The sequence below is a fragment of the Melospiza georgiana genome, chromosome 3 (assembly GCF_028018845.1).
Source record: "Melospiza georgiana isolate bMelGeo1 chromosome 3, bMelGeo1.pri, whole genome shotgun sequence".
NCBI lineage: Eukaryota > Metazoa > Chordata > Aves > Passeriformes > Passerellidae > Melospiza > Melospiza georgiana.
This window is the reverse complement of record NC_080432.1, coordinates 98,663,836-98,682,276: the sequence shown is the minus strand read 5'-3', so window position 1 is coordinate 98,682,276 and position 18,441 is coordinate 98,663,836. Positions and strand designations below refer to the sequence as shown.

The window sequence follows — 18,441 nt, the reverse complement described above, 5'->3', positions numbered from 1 at the left end:
GTTTTACTGCAATGATTGGGTTAATCATTACATCAACAAACTTATACATTTTACAATATCCCTTGCTTGCAGAGCTTGATGTAATTTTCTTTTCTGGTAAGTCTTGATTTAATCTTCAAAGTTCTGTTTGCTCTTGCCAAGGCATTCTGATTTGATAATCTCTTATGCCAACCAGGCCCGAAGTATCTCATGTGTGTTCCAACAGTTTTGTATGTCTTTTCATGTGGCTTTAATGGCCTTCATTGTGTTTTTTTCCTAGTTAGGGAGAAGTGTGTTTGTGTACATGTTGTTGTGGTTAAGCCCAGCAGGGGCAAGGAAGGAGAGACTCTCCATGCTTCCTTTGAGCAGCCAGACCTGGTGGGACAGTCATTCCATGGCCGAGACGCCACCCCTAGGTTTTAGGGGAGGGGGATCAGAGGTGCTCTTCACAGGCAGGCCAGGATATGCAAAGGTACAAAGGTGCCTTGCCAGGGCTTTATCACCAGCGTGTTGGTGTATGGACATCAGTGTTCTCCATACAAATCTTCACCTGATTGCATCCAAATCCTTGGAGTCCTGATTCCTGTCCACTGTAGACCATGTCCATCACTGCTAACTTCTCATATAGGGTGTAAATTTATTTAGTAAAACTGGTGTCTTAGAAATGCCATACTGGAACTCAGCACGACCCACATAATGATATTTTTGTACAGTAGATTCATTTTATTGAGATTTTTAAAAGATCTGGAATTTCTTGCTCGTATTCATTTTTCCATCTTTTTAAGCCGGTCTAAATTCCTGTTATCATCTCAATAAAGTAAATTGCAGTTTTTAGGATTTTGATGCTCATTGGTATGGTTTTCTTTCAGTAACTAACAGCATGAAAAGACAAAAGATGGTCAGATTTGGGTCATTAAACAGTTTCTGCATCATTCGTACCTTCATTATAGTAGGTATAGTATATAGAAATTCATTTATTGAATTTTTCAAATGTCACTGTTGATTACTCAGTTACATGATTGCAAATGGAAAATTTTATTTGAATCTCAAATATTATTGAAAACACCATACTGGTAATTGGTCCTAAATAAAGATCTGTGGGAAATATTAAGCAACAGTTGAAGATTTTGATTCTGACATGCAGTTGTCTATTAGTGAGACCCTCTAAAAAGAACATTGATTTCACTGAAGAGTTCTTCAGAGTTCTTCAGTGCTTTTTATCTTTCCCAAGTCCTTTCAACCACTGCATGATTTATCCATTCGGCTCATAAACAGACATAAATTTTACACTTTGACTGAAATTGATGTGACATACAAACACCTCCACTTGATGCAAAGTCAGCACATCCTCCAGAACAGCATTTTTTATATTACTCTCTCATTTTATTAGCAATTTAGATTAAAGGGGTTTGTTATTCAGTTGAAATAATGACTTATGCTTATTTTGTTGTGAAATTTGAGAAAAACAGTACTTCCTAATCTAAAACATTATCAAGGACAAGTTTCATTGTGCATTTGTGCGTTTTGTGCATTTGATTTCTTTCTTGCATATATGGCAGCATATAAAAAAATCCATTCAGACTCTTTATTATACATGAAAATTGCTGAATTAAGTTACCAAAAGGTACAATATCTTAGCATTGTGTGTGTTTGCAAGCTCTGTTTGCATATGAACATTTCTGAAAACTCAATTTTATTCTAATCATAAAGAATTAACAACATTTACTAGAAAATGGATCATCTGAAATATGGAGTCTTGTTGTTCTCAGAACATCACTCATAAAAGATTGTAGATTGAAGATTTTTAGGTGCAAAAAGTAATTAACTGCATGAAATGGGATATATGTGCAGGTGAAGCTGAATCCAATGAGTTGACTGTCAGTGAAAAACAGTTTGCTACTGCCTTGTCCCTTCACCTCTCCTCTGACCTTTCTGGGCCAGCAGACCCGTGGCCAGGCCTCTCTTCAGCAGGACATTATGCACCCTTCTTGGAAAGATTTTAAAACAGCATTTCCTTTGCAATTCACTCATAGGTTTGGCATTAGTAGTCTTTTCAAAGGGTCTTTATTTTTCCTTTCAGCGTCCAAAGAATAGTGTGATGCTGAAGAAACTTTTGGAAAGCAGAGCACTATTTACTTTGAAACAAAATCATGACAAGTAGATGCAAAAGAAAGCAGTGAATGTTTTGCAAATACTTTCACAGTATCAGTTGTAATATAAAAAATAAATGAAGCATGAGTCCTTGTAAATGCATATGTAAACTGTTTCCAGTCTATATCTCCAGTCATGCCTGTTGATGTGTTTTTCCAATCATTTGAAAGAAAAGAAATTTAGGACCATTTCTTTCAGATAGTGAATAAATTTGGCTTTGTTTCACTCCTAGACCGTGATATTAGCATGTGTGCACTTGCATAGCCTTCCTTGCAGAACTAAGACTTTAGGTGCTTCAAAAAGAAAAAAGCTAGAAGATACAAACCTTTTTTGATATTTCCTATGATTTGCAGTACTCACCACATTTCAATCTATCTGTCTTTGATAATTCCAGGGTCCTAATATTTGTTGCCACTTTCAGTTTTCTAATGTCTATATGTCCTCTGAAACAGTAAAATGTTTTTCTGCAGTCACCTTTAGAGAGAACATGATAAAAAAGCTTTCATCTGTTAATTTTTCTATTGTACTGTATTAGCATGCCGTAGAAAAGGTGAATGAGTTTTGGTGAGCATCATTTCTCAAGTTTATTCAGCTTGCAACTGAACTTTGCTGGACTGTGTTTCCAAATATTATCCTATTAATTTTGGTTCAAAATCTAATCAGCTGCTTGGAACCATGGCCAGAGGTTCCTCCTGTGGTTTTTTTTTTTTTTGGTAAAATTAATATGCAGAGGAAAGAAGATGAATTTTACAGATTTTAGCAAGAATCAGATTTAAAAAATATTCAATTTTTATTTTTTCCTAATTTCCATAAATTCACTTAATTCTAGTCTTAATTTCAACTCACAATAAGCTCAAGAAAAGTGAGTGCAACCTATTTATTGGGATTGTCCTTTAATCTGCCAATATTGAAAGTATATAAAACAATCTGAGCATTCCTAATCTGTTTGCTTGTCTACATTATAGACATTTGGATGTGCTTTCATCAGAACATGTACCTGATAGGAACAGCATAAAAAAAAAAAAATACATTATCCCCTGGCTTGTGCTATTTGGGAAAAAATCAAAACCAAAAACTCACAAGCAGCAAACCAAAACAACATTGCATTTGTCAAACACTTCTTAAAATACCTTTTTATGATTTTTTTTTAATGAACAGATTTTAATTGTATCCTGGTTACTCTATGAAGGCTACAGTTAAGCTCTGTTATATGGTAACAGACACAGGATTTCCATGTAGCAGTTTGATGGGGTTTTTAGGTTTGTTCAGTTAACCTCTACACACAAACCATATTCAGAGAGGCTTTTTTTCAGCAAAATAACCAATGCTGTTAAATCCCCATCATAACCCAACCTGTCCTCCTTCCTTTTTCCTTCTGGGTGTGAAAATGGAAAATCAAGACGTTGAATGGAATTTTAAGACTAAGTCCAGTCTATCTAATCAAAGTCAAATAGATAGTTAATGCTCATGAAGACTCCCCTATGTGCCTCTGTGAAATTTCAGTTTTTAATTGCTATCAGTGAAATAAGCACATGAATTTTAGTTATTGGTTCATTTATTTTTGTGCATTTATACTATGCCTGCAAAACATTTACATGTACATATGGGTATGTTTATATGGAATAGCTTCCAGAATGACTTCCAGACTGAAAGCTGTGAGATTTCCTTTGTTTACACAGTAGTTTTGTGTTATGTTCCTCAGAAAGTGTGTTTTCTTTGGGGGAATAAAACCCTCCTGTTGTTAAGCCTTGGCCATGTTGGCATCTTTGGAAAGAGAGGGAAAGTTTGTCTTGCTTAATCCCACCGCTCCCTAGGGCACCACCCCAGAATTCTTGGGTGACCAATGGGACATGAGCCAACAAGGCTGGAGGAAAAGCAAAAATACTCAAAACATACAAGATGCAGATAAGAAAAAAAGGAAATTTTATCTAGATGGAAAGAATGTCCATGCAATAAAATCTCAAAGTTAATCAAAGAGAAAAACTTTGAGATCTTGAGAAATTGTGCATTGCCAAAAAAGTTAAGAGATGCTGGACTGAGTCCAACACTAGAAGGCAGGATTTGTCCTGCAGGGGCAGAATGTAGGAGAGGAGCGTAAGGCCCAAAGATGTTGGGGTTTTTTTGTTTTTTTTTTTCCTTCAGAAGAATATTTTTGGAGCAATGCTTCCTTCTTCTTTATTCTTTGCTGAAATATCATAAGGGAAAATTATTTGGATGTCCACACTGTACTAATATTGGTACATTCAGTTCCTTCCAAAGCTAACATTTTCTGTTTGAGCACTTAGAAAAGTACTGAGTTGAAGCTCCAGCAAATCCACACATGATTGTAATCTGTAATTTTCTACTATGGATCTGTACTTATCACTTCTGGTCTTTAACGTGGAGGCACACCCACTGTAAGGTACTGAAGTGGATACTCAGGGAAAATAAGGTATTCCCATTTAACATTAATTTTGTTTTGCAAAATATTCAGCTGCCATAGGCTTGAGATTTTGGTGAGGCTTTATTTGAAGAGTATGAGAAAAGCAGTGCTTATATGGGTATATGTGCTTGAGAAGACTACACCCATAATATATGTCAGGTTAAAGCATCTTGAAATAGTGTGGCGGTGTTGTTTACCTATTTTTCTGTAATATTTCTGTAATAAACTCTTAGATTTGGATTAAAAAGTATAGATTAAGGTAATTGAAGAAGTTCTATCATCTAATGTTTATTCTTTATTCACATTTTTGCTTCAAAATACCGAAATTATTTAATTGCAATCCATTTACTGTGTGCTAAATTAATTTGCCATGATGCCAGTTCTTCATAAGAATGCCATGTACTACTAATTCAAAAGGTTCAAAGTCCAAATATATTGTGTCATCTGAGTTTATAATCTGAATAACATATTGTTTGTATGACATGGCTATTTTCCATAAAACGATGTTAACTACTGGTAATTATATTTTTGTCCTTTAACCCTTTAGAAATAGTATTTTTATGTTGGTGGTTCCATCCCTTTGCTAAGGATCAGTGTTGGTTTTACAATCCTGTTGCAATTGATTTGCTAGTAGCAGCACAATGATTTTCTTTCTAGATTGCTACAATGTCTTCCTTGTCAGGACTTAAGATAATTTTAAGCACAGATGTTGAAGGATACTCACTTATAAAGGAAGATAAAGCATATAATTTTCCTAGTTGGAGGAGACCCATTTGATACACAGGTATTTTTTTAATACCTTGGTTCTTCTCTCCAGTTTTTGAGCCAGGCAATACGTATGACCTTGCTCAGTCATGTGGGATCTCCCTTGTTCTCCATAAATTCTTGAAGATAATTGCTGATAGTTCATTGACTACGTCAGTTTCAGTACTGAATTTAATTGGGCCCGTTCCCTTGAATGTGTCTGCATTTTCTAAACGGTCCTTAAGCTGTTCTCTTCCTATCCTGCCCTTCTTTTAATTTTATTTAAACATTTTTATCTAGATAAGAGAAAATGTTCTTCATTCTCCTTTCCTGCAAGCTATTTTTCTTTCTCTTAATTTTAAGGACAATTTAATTCTACAAGTTTTGTCACTGCCTTCTGCCTCATTCTGTGGTTTGCCTTTTCACAATATTCACCCTAACCTTATTCTGATAATTTCTGAGGCAGCTGCATTTCCTTTTTCCTGTGCTTCCCATTTTCCATAATATTCCAAGTATATTTCCACAGGATAACTCCGTGCTAAATTTTTGTCCAGGGCGCTGCTCGGTCCCTTGTGCTGACAGACCCTGCTATTTCTAGTAGTAAAGCAAGATGAACGCTAATTTGAACAATATCATGTTTCTTATCACAAAACATTAGAATACAAATCTACAGCGAGACCAAAAGCATATTGGTACTTGACAATAATAGGTGTTTAAGGAAAAAATGCTGAATTATATGGTGATAAATTAAGAAACAGAATATTTTGTTTCCAGTGATGCATGCCTTAAATAATTTGTCTCCCAAGAAGATTTTCTTCCATGTATTTGTCCAACAACTTTTTGAACACATGTATTTCACTGACCAGAAAAAGAGATTTTCAACTTATTTAACTGGTTCTCATTTCCTCAGTAACTTTGATCTTTTGTTTTCCTCTCCTAGTTCTAATGTTACCTTTTTTAAATGGAAGAGCAGTACTATATGCAAAATTCAACATGCAAATGAAATTTGTGAATGTTTTTGTGTGAGGACAGAATGATAATCTCTGTTTTGTTCACTGTTCCTTTCCTAATAATTCTTAACATTTTCAATAGCTTACAGTTTCATAGAATTATTTAGTATGCCGGAGCCTCTATTGCTGGAGTCCTAGTCCTAATCAAATCAGAACCTATCATTGTGCATGCAAACTCATAATAATGATTTTTTTCCCATATTTATTTTTTAAAAAATTTTGGTAATGAATTTATCATGCTTGGTTAGTAGGTATCATACATTTTTTTTTTGCTACAAGTAACAAAAAGCTTTTTCCTTATTGCTGTTCATATTTGATCTGCATTAACCCCTGAACATGTAACATTTATTGTAAATAAACAAACATTTTATTTTTCTGCTTTCTGTAATAACATTCATAATATTTAAGTACACAGTATATATTAAACCTACAACACATATTGTAAAATTTGTTTTCTGCTTTATTTTTTTCAAGGATTTGTATAGGATATGATGCAATACAGTGCTATTATTACCAGCAAGCCACCATATGCTATGATAGTGAGCTATTAGTTTAAATTGACTTCCTAGAAAAATTGGGCTTTTTCATCAATCTGATTCTAAAGACATGTTTGGTTTTTTTTTTTAGTATTGATACAGAATGCAATAAGGTGGAAGCAGCAAAAATTAATCTACTGGATATGATCTGTGGTCTTTTTGATAACAGCAAGGACAAAACATTTCAGAGAAAATGTGAGAGCCTCTTAAAATGCAGCAGGGCACTATATGATCTGTGAAGGCCTTCTCTTTTTATATTTGGAGAATGATAATAAATTGCACTGTTAAATTTCTTTGAAGAAATTTACTGGAATAATGATAAAATTGTGATCATTTATAAAATTGTCATGTAAGGCCATCCTCTTTTTAGTGGTAGGCCAACCTCATTTTAGCTTTAATAGCCACTTTTACAGTCCAATTATGTGCTATCTGAAATATTTTTTTGTATCAGTTTTGATTTCCCATTCTCTTTTTTAGTAGTAGTTCCCATGTTCCATTGCAGGAATCATGTATATAATATTCCTTTTCTTATGTCTTCTTCTGCAATCCTGAGCATCTTTCTATCCCTTCTTATTTTATAAGGGTTTGCTTGCATAAGAGTATCTCCTTTGTGTTTTTAAACTGCATTTGGTATTATGACTGTTAGCAAAGGGAGGAATGAGGAATAAGAGGAAATAAAATAAATCATCCCTTTTCTCGTATATGGAACATGAATTTTTGTGACCTCTTGGAGTTTAAATGTTAAACTCTCCTTTCCTTTTTTTTGGAGGGGGGTAAATGTATATCTGCACCAGTTCACAGCTTCCCTTAATCTATCTTGACTATAAATAAGATTATAATTATGAAATATTGTAAAATAATTAGGTTTTAAAGCTATTGACTTAAACTATCTGATAAAAACCTGAAGTTTATTTTATAGCTCAAAAATTGATTTTTGCTTGTCACATGTGTTAAAACACATATTTAGTTTAAATTGTAGTTATGCATCTGAATTATTAATATGTGAGATCATTATTTATACTCTTTGGATTGTATCCAGATTCAGATTTAATACTTAGATGATTCACTAATTGTCTAAGCTAGACTATTGGATAGTGTGAATGAAAATGCAGCAACAGTAAGAATTTAATTTAAACTGTGTATTTATAATCTAGTAACAAGAGAGGAAAAACAATTAATTACTCTTTCCATGAATAGCAAGTTTAAGAGTTCAAAATCTAAGCCATGAATTATTTTATTAAACATTTCAGATACCATAGTCAAAGTCCTTACATCAAAAAATACTTGAATTGCAATGTGACACCTTTCAAATAGTAGTCATGATGCATATTTAAATGCTTAATATGACTTTTGAATCACCATATTTCTTCATTTGAAAGAAAACAGTTCAACAGAAATGTCTTTCAATTAAATTCAGAGAGATATGACCTTACAGTCAGAAATCTAATGTTGTCATTCTTCTAACATGAAAGAAAGAATATTCCCTGAAACTGAGTAAATATTTCTAGTTTACAAACAAGATGAAAAGTCTGTTTCCCAAGGCTATTGAAAGAGGGTACATGAAAGCCAAGAACAATTGCATAAGATCAATATTAATATTTTGTTAACCAGAGGGAGCTGATGTTTAAATTTAGGCTCGAGAGTTTATGTGCAAACTTCATGAAGTTCACGGAACTCTAAGAACTCACATCAAAAGAGGTTCAACATTGAATGAGTACACAGAATCATCCTAAAAACCAGGGCTTTAATTGCCGTGCTAAATAGGTTAGCATAGATTTTATTTTAATGTTTGTTTTTTTAAGAACATTTTCTATCCCATAGGATTTTTTTAAGAGCTCAACACAACTTCAATGGAATTGGTCTGAAATGTTCTCTTTTTAGCAAACTGATACAGGGCATTTCTTAATTTATGAAACACAATCATCCATACATGTGTTGGAGCAATACACACAATGCATCTCAGCTGCATTTAGACATTTTACAACGTACAAAATTGTACAATGACTAAATCAGTACAAGTCAAACAGGTAAAGCAACTATACAAAACCACAGAGGACAGAAAAATTTTGAAAATTGCTACACCCCTACTACTCTAGATCTAAAGAAAGAGTATTCTTTATGTGCAAATACAAAACCATTTTTGTGGACTTCTGCGTCTTCCCATAGTTTTGGATTGTTAATGTAATGAAATTTAGCTTTTGACTAAAGAGACTCAGAGAATCATTTAAGATCATCAGTCCAATCATTAACCAAGTTCCCCAACTAAATGATGTCCCTCAGTGCCACATCTACATATTGTATAAATACTACTGGGATGGTGACTCAGCCACTTCCCTGAGCAGCCTGGTTTGATGCTTGCCAGCCCTTTCTGTGAGCACCTTAGAGCACCTACCTGTACCTAATGGGAGCCTTCAAGAGAGCTGCAGAGGGACTTTTCATAACAGCATCTAATGACAGGGCAAGGGGGAATGGTTTTAAACTGAAGGAGGGTGTGGGATTCACATTCTCTGAACCAGAGAGAGGCAGTGAGAGAAGCAGGGAAAAGAATGACCAAAACAATTCTTATCTCATTTGCTGCGCCTGTGTTGTGCCAAAGTGGAACGCATTGTGGAAGATTGTTTACGTGAAGGGAATTGGTAATTGGATTCTAGTGTGAGTGTTTTGATTCACTGACCCATTGAATCCATGTGTATGTGTATCAGGGCGGTCAGCTGACAGCCATGGGATTCTGGTGGGTGCTTGGCAGATTCAGTTTAGATGTATTGTAACATAGTGTAATGTAGTATAGCATAATATAGTATAATAAAGTAATAATTAGCCTTCTGATATCCATGGAGTCCTACTCATCATTCATTCCTTGGTCGGCGGCTCCCTGTTTCCAATAGGAGGGTAGTTCTGGAATTGATTTTAGGAAGAAACTCTTTCTTGTGAGGCTGCTGTGGCACTGGAACAGGTTGCCAAGAAAAGTCGTGGATACCTCATCCCTGGGAGCATTAAAGGCCGGGCCAGTTCTGAGGAACTTGGGCCGAGTGGAAGGTATTCCTGTCCATGACAAAGGGGCTAGAACTAGGAGATCTTTAAGGTCCCTTCAAACCCAAATTCTATGATCCTATGATGATTCTATGAATTACAATGAGTGTTGTCTCTCAGCCTGAATAACTTTTGACTAGAGTAGATTTCCTGTTAGGGATACATACAGTCTTCAATTTAAGGTTTGTGAAGAAATGGATTCCTACACCTGGATGGAATTTTTCAAGCTATTTATTGTCAAAATGCAAATAAGGCATCCTCAGAAGTGTTTTGTAAATCAGCCATATTTTATGTATTGTTTTTATGTTGAACAAACACGCACAGACCCTGAATGTTTAAATATAAACAAAGTTATTGTAATTATTTTTGACATTTTTTGAGTTATTTGGCTTTTAAATATAAAATGAATTGATTCAAAAATCTATCTATTGTGTTTTACAGAACCTGAAATTTATCAGTCAGGTTTTTTTAATAACACATATTTTATTAAAACCATTTTTCCAAGTAATGAAACATATTTTAAATGTTTTATCTGAATTTAGTGTTTATATTTTTAATTTCTGAATGGTTTTTGTGCTTTAAAATAAGATATTTACAAATCTGAATTATATACCACTATATGCCCATATGGACATTCCTGGACGAAGGGTGATACATTAAGAATAAAAAAGGATTTTGTTTGTCTCCTAAGTTTGGCAAAGAGTTCATGATCATTCTCACATGCTGGATTAGATACAGCTTGCTGTCATTGGGGGAGATGAACTTCTAAAATGTCATTAAAATATGTATTCCAATTTCCTGTGGCTCCCCACATTTTCATGGAGTATGTGGAGATGTGCATAGTTGAAAACACAGGTTTTCAGTGCTATTCTGTGGAAGTAAAAGTCAATATCTCAGTAGGAGCAGACAAATAGGAGCCATTTTAAAGCATTTGTAGGTATAATTTAAAATCATTATTTATAAATATTCTTTATAAAATTTCTCTCACAATGTTTTATTTGTGTTTTGTATTTGTGTGCTGGACATTTTGAAAAATGTTTTAATAATTTTTACATTCTAACTTACTGCTCCGACAAATTATTTAAATAAAATAATAATGGGTGCATCAGGCACAGCATCATTAGCAGGTCTAAAAAACTATCACATTGTGAAATATGTGCTGTACATTTCTCAGAGTGTCTGTCAACAATCTGTTAATGATTGTTTGAACTGTGTAAACATAGTGGATTTATTTCACATGTTGTAATTTTGTATCCTGTATCTTAAAATTTCTGTTGCTGAGTCAAGGTATGCACTTCTGCCAGGATTTAACAGAATTTGACTTAACAATATTTGACAGCAAACATTTTCAATTGTGTTATGTTACTATTTAATTCAGTGAGTTGAATTTTCTTGTAATCTTGAATGTTTCTGATTTCATACCTTAGACTGAACTGTAATACTGTAATACTGAACTGTAAATACCAAGAACTTCATCTGTACATTCATTTTGAATCAGATTTGCATAATTTCATTACATGTGCAGCAACACAGTTTATAGAATCAGAAGTGTTTTGTTGTTATTTTTTCTGATCAAAGGCAAGTTAATTAAAAAAATTGTTTTCAATTTAATAGCAAAGAAATGGAGCCTTCAGTTTTTGATGAGCAGCCATGTGTATAGTGTTTTGTAAGATGATTCTGTCATAGGCAATTAATACTTATATTTTCTTTCCAATACTTATAGTATTCATAAATTTCATAACACTTGAATTTTTTTATAGCCTTATCTGGTTTATGTAGATTTGAGATATATAAATTAAGTAATTTAAGAAACAGAGCTCCTAGAGAATATCTTGAAGTATTGTCCAAAATGTTAATTTATTTTCAGCATAGCTGAATGCAGCTGGGAAAAACGTGGCTCTAATTTGAAGTTTGTGATTAAGAAATAATTCCTCAATTTTGCTTTTATTATACTTCAGCTATTTTAAACTGAAATCTATTGACTCTATTAGGAAATTTTATACTTTTAATCATATTGTTAATAGACTTATAAATGGGATTGCAGATCTGAGAGTTAAGAGAATCTTTAGTGCGAGTACTTCTTTTCAAGAAAAATTATCTATATCTACTATGTCTCCATGGGTTGGATGGATACTGTGGCTTTATAATTTTACCTTCAAATATGTGGTAATTTGGTGCAGTCATGCAGTTAAATATAAGTATTTTGTTTTTTTCAGCAATGCAGCAATGCAGGTATGGAAGCTATTAGCTTGTCAAAGAACTTTAGATCTTGAGTCATCCTTGAGGCTGTTGCACAGCATTTACCTCTAGTTAATTTTCAACTGTAAATATTAGTTTAATGTATAACGCCAAATATTTTGAAAATATTTCTGATACTGGCATATGAATTGATTGAAAATGTATGTTCCTTATTATTGCTTTTGAATTTTTCAATATTCAGAAATAGAGAAAGGAGGTTGTGGAGATCCTGGAATTCCATCATATGGGAAAAGGACCGGCAGCAGTTTTCTGCATGGAGACACACTTACCTTTGAATGTCAAGCAGCTTTTGAACTGGTGGGAGAGAGAACAATTACATGTCAACAAAATAACCAGTGGTCTGGCAACAAACCCAGCTGCGTTTGTAAGAATTATTATATTTTTTCTGTGTTATTTTTCTGACCTTAACCTCTTGCATTCCTTAACTTTTGTGACTAATCAACAGGAAAATGTTTCAAAGTACCTTGAAGATTTTTTCCATCATGTTTTTCTTTTTTTTCAATTGTCTTGGTGGCTCATTTATGGGGAACGTCACGCAGGACTGTTTTTACAATGTACTTTACACTCATTTTCTATGTAATTGAACCACTTAACACTCTTCATGTAAATGTATGTTGAATTAGATTCTAAATGAGCAATTCCTAATAGCAGAAAAGCGTTAAAAAGGACTCTGTGGCACGTACAGGTTTCATTCAGGCAGTGCAAAACAGCCTGCAAACCCACATAAGATTGGCTTTCTTTTTTTTTTTTTTTATGTGATATATCACAAAGGTGTGAATATGAATGTAAAGAAGTTAAGAATATCAAACATAGGAAAAGTTTAGGAAAGGTCATTAGTTGTGATTTTTGTTTTAAAAGATAAAATATATTTGTTAAAAGAGGGTTGTTGGGTTAGTGTTTTTTTTTTTTTTTTGGTGTGTTTGTTTGGGGGTTTTTTTTGTGTTTGTTTTTGTTTGTGGGTTTTTTGGGGGGGTTACAGTTTAGTTGGGTTGAGTTGGGGTTTTTCCTTTTCTTTTTGCTTCCTTTCTTGTAAAATAGAGCAAATCATTCAAGTACACAGGAATATTAGGCACTCCAGTTGTGCAGATTATGTTAAATTTTCCTAAAAAGAGTCATACAAATCCGTGCTAGATTTGACAACCATCACAACCTTTGTGAGGTGTCCTATTCTGTTTGGACAGGTGTGTACATTGACTCTCTGTTGGTACAGGACTTAACAAACTGAGCAAGATTGCTCTGGACCAGAATAATCCTCAGTAGGCCTTGCAATGCTGAATTGTGTCTTAGCACGTAAAGCCTAAGCACAGAGACAGTTCAGCTGCTGATCCCTTGGAAGACAGAAGCTGTGTTTCTTCATGGTGCTGTATTGCATTGGATTGCTGTATCAGCTTGTGTTGGCCATGTAAATGATTTTACTGTGTTTCCAGTGTTACATATGCACATGCCCCATGAAAAAGCATGGAATGTAACATCTATTTACACACACTGAGTTCTGTTTGACACAGTTGAAGAGCTGAATAATGGTTGTCCTTTGTGTTAACTGATATTCAGTGAGCCTACAGTAGCAGTCACAAGGTCAAAACTCTGAAACCGGTTAGGCAATGTCTTGATGAAAATTGGCTCAAAATAGTAACAAAGGATTATAGCTATGAATCATTTTTGGTTTGGTTCTACACATCAAAGGAAAACTAGGGTAAAATAAGTTCAGACCATATAATCTTAAGATTTCTTGATTCAGTCACATTTAAATTTCCACTGTTATTTACATCAGAATGAACTTTGTGTACTGCAGACAAAAACTGGCCCTTGTGCTTGATTATTTTGATTGTTAAATAGTTAATGCATATTTGGAAAAAAAAATCATTCAAATTTGGAGATCATATTTTCATTTTAGAACAAACCTGACAATTTTTGCAAATTCTTATGCATCAAGAATCACTTTTGCTTGCTTGGTATTCGCTACATGCAAATCTCTTGCAGGCCCTGTTTAAGTCACTCAGATTCACTTGGGAGACAAAACATTGGAGAACTGTTCTGAAACTGTTAAATATTTTATGATTGTATGTATAGTAGTTTTGACATCCAGGCTTCAAAATCATCCTTTTCCACAAGAATAATAATGTAAAAAAAATAGAAAGACAAACATTTGTAAAGTTTGTGGATAGTATTTTGAGAATCTTATTTCTTTCCTTGTTTTTCTTTCCCCCTTCTTGTTCTTTCCTTTAGTTTCATGTTTCTTCAACTTCACCACACCATCTGGAATTATTCTTTCTCCAAATTATCCTGAGGAATATGGGAACAATATGAACTGTGTTTGGTTAATTATCTCAGAGCCAGGAAGCAGAATCCATCTGATTTTCAACGACTTTGATGTAGAACCTCAATTTGACTACCTTACAATCAAAGATGATGGGATTTCAGATTTACCACCTCTTGGCACATTTTCTGGCAATGAGGTTCCTTCTCAACTGGCTAGTAGTGGGCACATAGTACGACTTGAATTTCAGTCAGATCATTCTACCACAGGAAGAGGATTTAATATCACTTACACAAGTAAGAACTGCTTTTTATTTTATGCTTAGTTTTATGCTTTCTTTATAATAATTAAAATGTATTTATCTTTATTTCAGAAGTAAATTGTAATGATTGTATAATTGCACTATTTTCAGATGTCTTCCTTGTATTCATTAGCTTATCTGAATCTTTGTCATTTATTTATTTTAATTGTTACAATGCTGAGGAATTCCCTTCATTATTTATTATTTTTTTTTTTTTATTAATACTGTGTAAGTGCAGATCCCATGACTAAAGTCAGGTCTTTCACATCAAAGTATCCAGTACATGTAATTTAATATACTTCTCAGGGGAACCATCAGGAATAAGTTCATAAAGGTATTGATCTTTGATCCCAAATAGTAAACAGAAAGGCATAATAGTAATCATCAATACAAATACAAATAAATAGTTGAATACAAATGAATACAAATAAATAGTTGTGGGATGGTGTTTTGTTTTTGTATGTTTTTTTCTAGATGAATGGGTTGGAATCTAAGAATACAAACCCCTAAGAATAGAGGGCTCTTTTTTGCATTACACATTGCAGTTACACTCTGTGGTTTTTCTAGTTTGTAGAACACAGCTGAACTGATGCAGAAGTCTTTCCTATAAGAGTACATGAATTTATAATCATTCTTCTACCTGGCTCCTGTCCCTTTACAAATTTTAAGAATGTGCTACCTTTGAGAAGGCAACTCTCAAATGTACAAAGTTTAATTGTAACTTGACAACCAGTCCACAAGCTGTTAAATATGGGCCTACTGGTCATGCACCTATAGAGAACTGCTGAGAAAATAAGTGTCTCCTGTTTGGGCAACCAGGCCAAGAAATATCTGGCTACAGATGGCCCTCTGCTTTGTTTATATAAAAAGATATTACTAAACAATACCCTCAATAGAAAACCAGTAATAGTATTGTCTTCTAAAAAACATTTTTACATTTGCTGTACATTGCTAACTCTCCTAAAAGTTTTATGAGTCATTCAAAGACACTACTTATACAGAGGTTATCATTTTAACTGAAGAAATTATCTTCTAAGGTTATAGAAGTTAATCGACAATAATGTTGTCATTGAGATCTTTTGCACTGTTTCTATGTTGTGCCAATTAAAATAATAGTTTTTCTGGCCAAGGTGTTTTCTTGCATTGTTTGGAAAGATTCCCCACATAAAGCTGGAATTCATTGATTTCCATCTTTTTAAAGTCTTAGATGCTTAAATTGCTCTTTTGCTTTTATAGGAAGAGATAATTTTTTTCCTTAGAAAATGGCAGGAAGAAAAAAGGGGAAGCCATTTCCTCTTGTTTTATCACTTGGTACCTGTGAGAGGAGGCCAATATTCACTTTGCCACAACCTCTTTCCAGGTAGCTGTAGGGAGCAATGGGGGCTCCCCGTCAACCTCCCTTTCCTTGGGTTAGACTGTTGCAATTCCCTTATGTTAGAGGCAAAACCCCTGGATTTTGTCCAGAGGAAAATTTAGGCAAACTATTCTTGTGTACCTAAGCCACATATACCTAAAAACTTCTGAATTCCAACTATGTTGCATGTCATTGTATTTTAATCTGATTTTTTATTGAGAAATTTTCTATACTTGGAATTAAATATCACTATGTTATACATGTTACATATACTGTACTACAACTGCAATATTATTCTCCTCCTCCTCCAAAAAACAAGACACAAAATTTAAATGGATGGGTTTTATTATTGCTACTATTGTGGGTTTTATTACCAACATCATTACTTTGTTTTTATCAGCCTTTGGTCAGAATGAGTGTCACGATCCAGGCATTCCTATAAATGGGAGGCGTTTTGGAGACAGATTCCTTCTGGGAAGTTCTGTTTCCTTTCACTGTGATGATGGCTTTGTGAAGACTCAAGGCTCTGAATCCATAACCTGTATTATGCAAGATGGAAATGTAGTATGGAGCTCCACTGTCCCACGTTGTGAAGGTAAGGGCACAATCTTTACTTTGCACCTACAGCTTGAATAATGACACCATTTAAATTTAGCTTACTTTTTACATTTTGCACATAAATGAGACTGCTTTACCTGAAGTTATTAATTCATCTTAACACTCTTTCAGTCACGTGAGAGCACAGTAATAGAAACAAGATAGCTTGCTTTTATATTCTTGGAATAAATTAGCATTCTAAAAATCTGGTTGCTATTGTTTCCAAGTTCTGATTGTCACCATCATTACTCAGTTGTGAATTATAACTGCTATAACAGTTTTGGCTGTACATACTGAAGAACAATTATATAACACATATAAAGTAAATAAAGCTTCTATTTAGAAGTCTTTTTTGAAAATTTACCCCTTTAACTTTCTCAAAATGAAAGTATACCTGCATTTCTGTGTGTAATAATATAGCCTGCAGTACACTTATTTCTGAGAAATATAGTGAAAACCAGAGCTATGTTTAATGTCCATGATATTCCCAAAAAATTTACATATTTATTTACTTTCTTTTCTTAGGTGAATAAATAGACTAAGATGATATCTACTAAGGTTTAAAACTCTCCTTAGAATGAAATACAGTAAGAAGAATTGTTTGATGCTTAACTGATAGGTCTAAAGTCAAGGCAGATGAGTGCATTTAATAAATGACTAAAGTGTGGTTTTTTTAAAATTTATGTACAAAGTGTATACATTTTATTAAACTATAAATACATAGATACATAGATGGACTCCAATTTAAAAGGATTTTTGGGACAACTAATCCAAACCTTCTAAATTTCACATTTCCATTAATTTCAGTGTCAATGCAATTACTTAAGGATCTGGATCATATCACTTGTTATTTGGACCATTTGAGAACTCAGTTTCATAGGATTGTGCATTTCAAAGAAAATATTAAAATATTGAAGAACCCTTCCATGTCTGCAGCCTGTTAGAAGTGTATGTGAGCCTGGACATTGTACTAGCAAAATTTCTGACCCTGATTAAAGCATGTTTTACAGTGGAGCAGGGTTTTTCTTTTATTCTTAGAGCAAACCCAGCCAACTCCAAAGCAGGGCGTAGGGTGTTGTTTTCTGTCAGAAGATTTTTTTCTCATTTTGAAACTAAAGATTCAATTGTTAAAGTATTCAGTGTAATCTTTGTGTAATTTTTTTTTGAAAATGTGTAGATAAAGGACCAAAGATGAGAACTTTGAAGGGAAAAAAAAAAAGAGAGAAAAAAAATTACAGAAAATACTTTTCCAGAAAATATATAAATGCCCCTCAGTTATCCTTTTGGAATGTGTACTTGGTTTTTAATGAGGAAAAGATTAAACTAATAGACTGGCTTGGGATTTGATTTTTTTGTTGTTGGTTTGGTTTTGGCTTTTTTTTTAAGATTTTGCTCTTTGTTTCTTTTATAGAAAGCAGTAGTTAGCTTCAGGAGGTGTTCTTTCTGATGTGGATTCTCTTGATAATTGAAGGAGTTTCTGGGCTTTGATTATGGACGAAGAATCCTAAGCATGATTTAGTTTGCTTCTAGCTGTCTGAGATTTCTAAACAGCTGATGGTTTTTTTTGTTGTTGTTGCTCTTCTCTGTGTTTTTTTCGTACATAACTGTCTCTGTAAGCAACACCTGAAATACATGAAGTAAATGACGTACATGAGGTGCTATAATTAGTTGAGGATTAACAGTCTTAGGACTGTTCTTGTTCATAGTATAATGATATTAATTTTAAAAAATCACTATGGAATAAATTGATTTCCTCATTAAATATACACATGTAGGGTAAATGCCATTTTACTGGCCTGTC

General features: G+C 33.7%; 1 protein-coding gene across 2 annotated transcripts in view; it reads left to right on the top strand.

Annotated features, from left to right (window-relative positions):
* CSMD1 (CUB and Sushi multiple domains 1) overlaps positions 1–18,441 on the top strand; it is a 1,052,613-nt gene that overhangs the window by 785,716 nt on the left and 248,456 nt on the right. For both annotated transcript variants that reach the window (XM_058020501.1, XM_058020500.1), the window contains exons 13-15: positions 12,313–12,495; positions 14,358–14,684; positions 16,444–16,638. In XM_058020501.1, the coding sequence (XP_057876484.1) occupies positions 12,313–12,495; positions 14,358–14,684; positions 16,444–16,638 (705 nt within the window). The remainder of the gene's footprint in view (positions 1–12,312; positions 12,496–14,357; positions 14,685–16,443; positions 16,639–18,441) is intronic.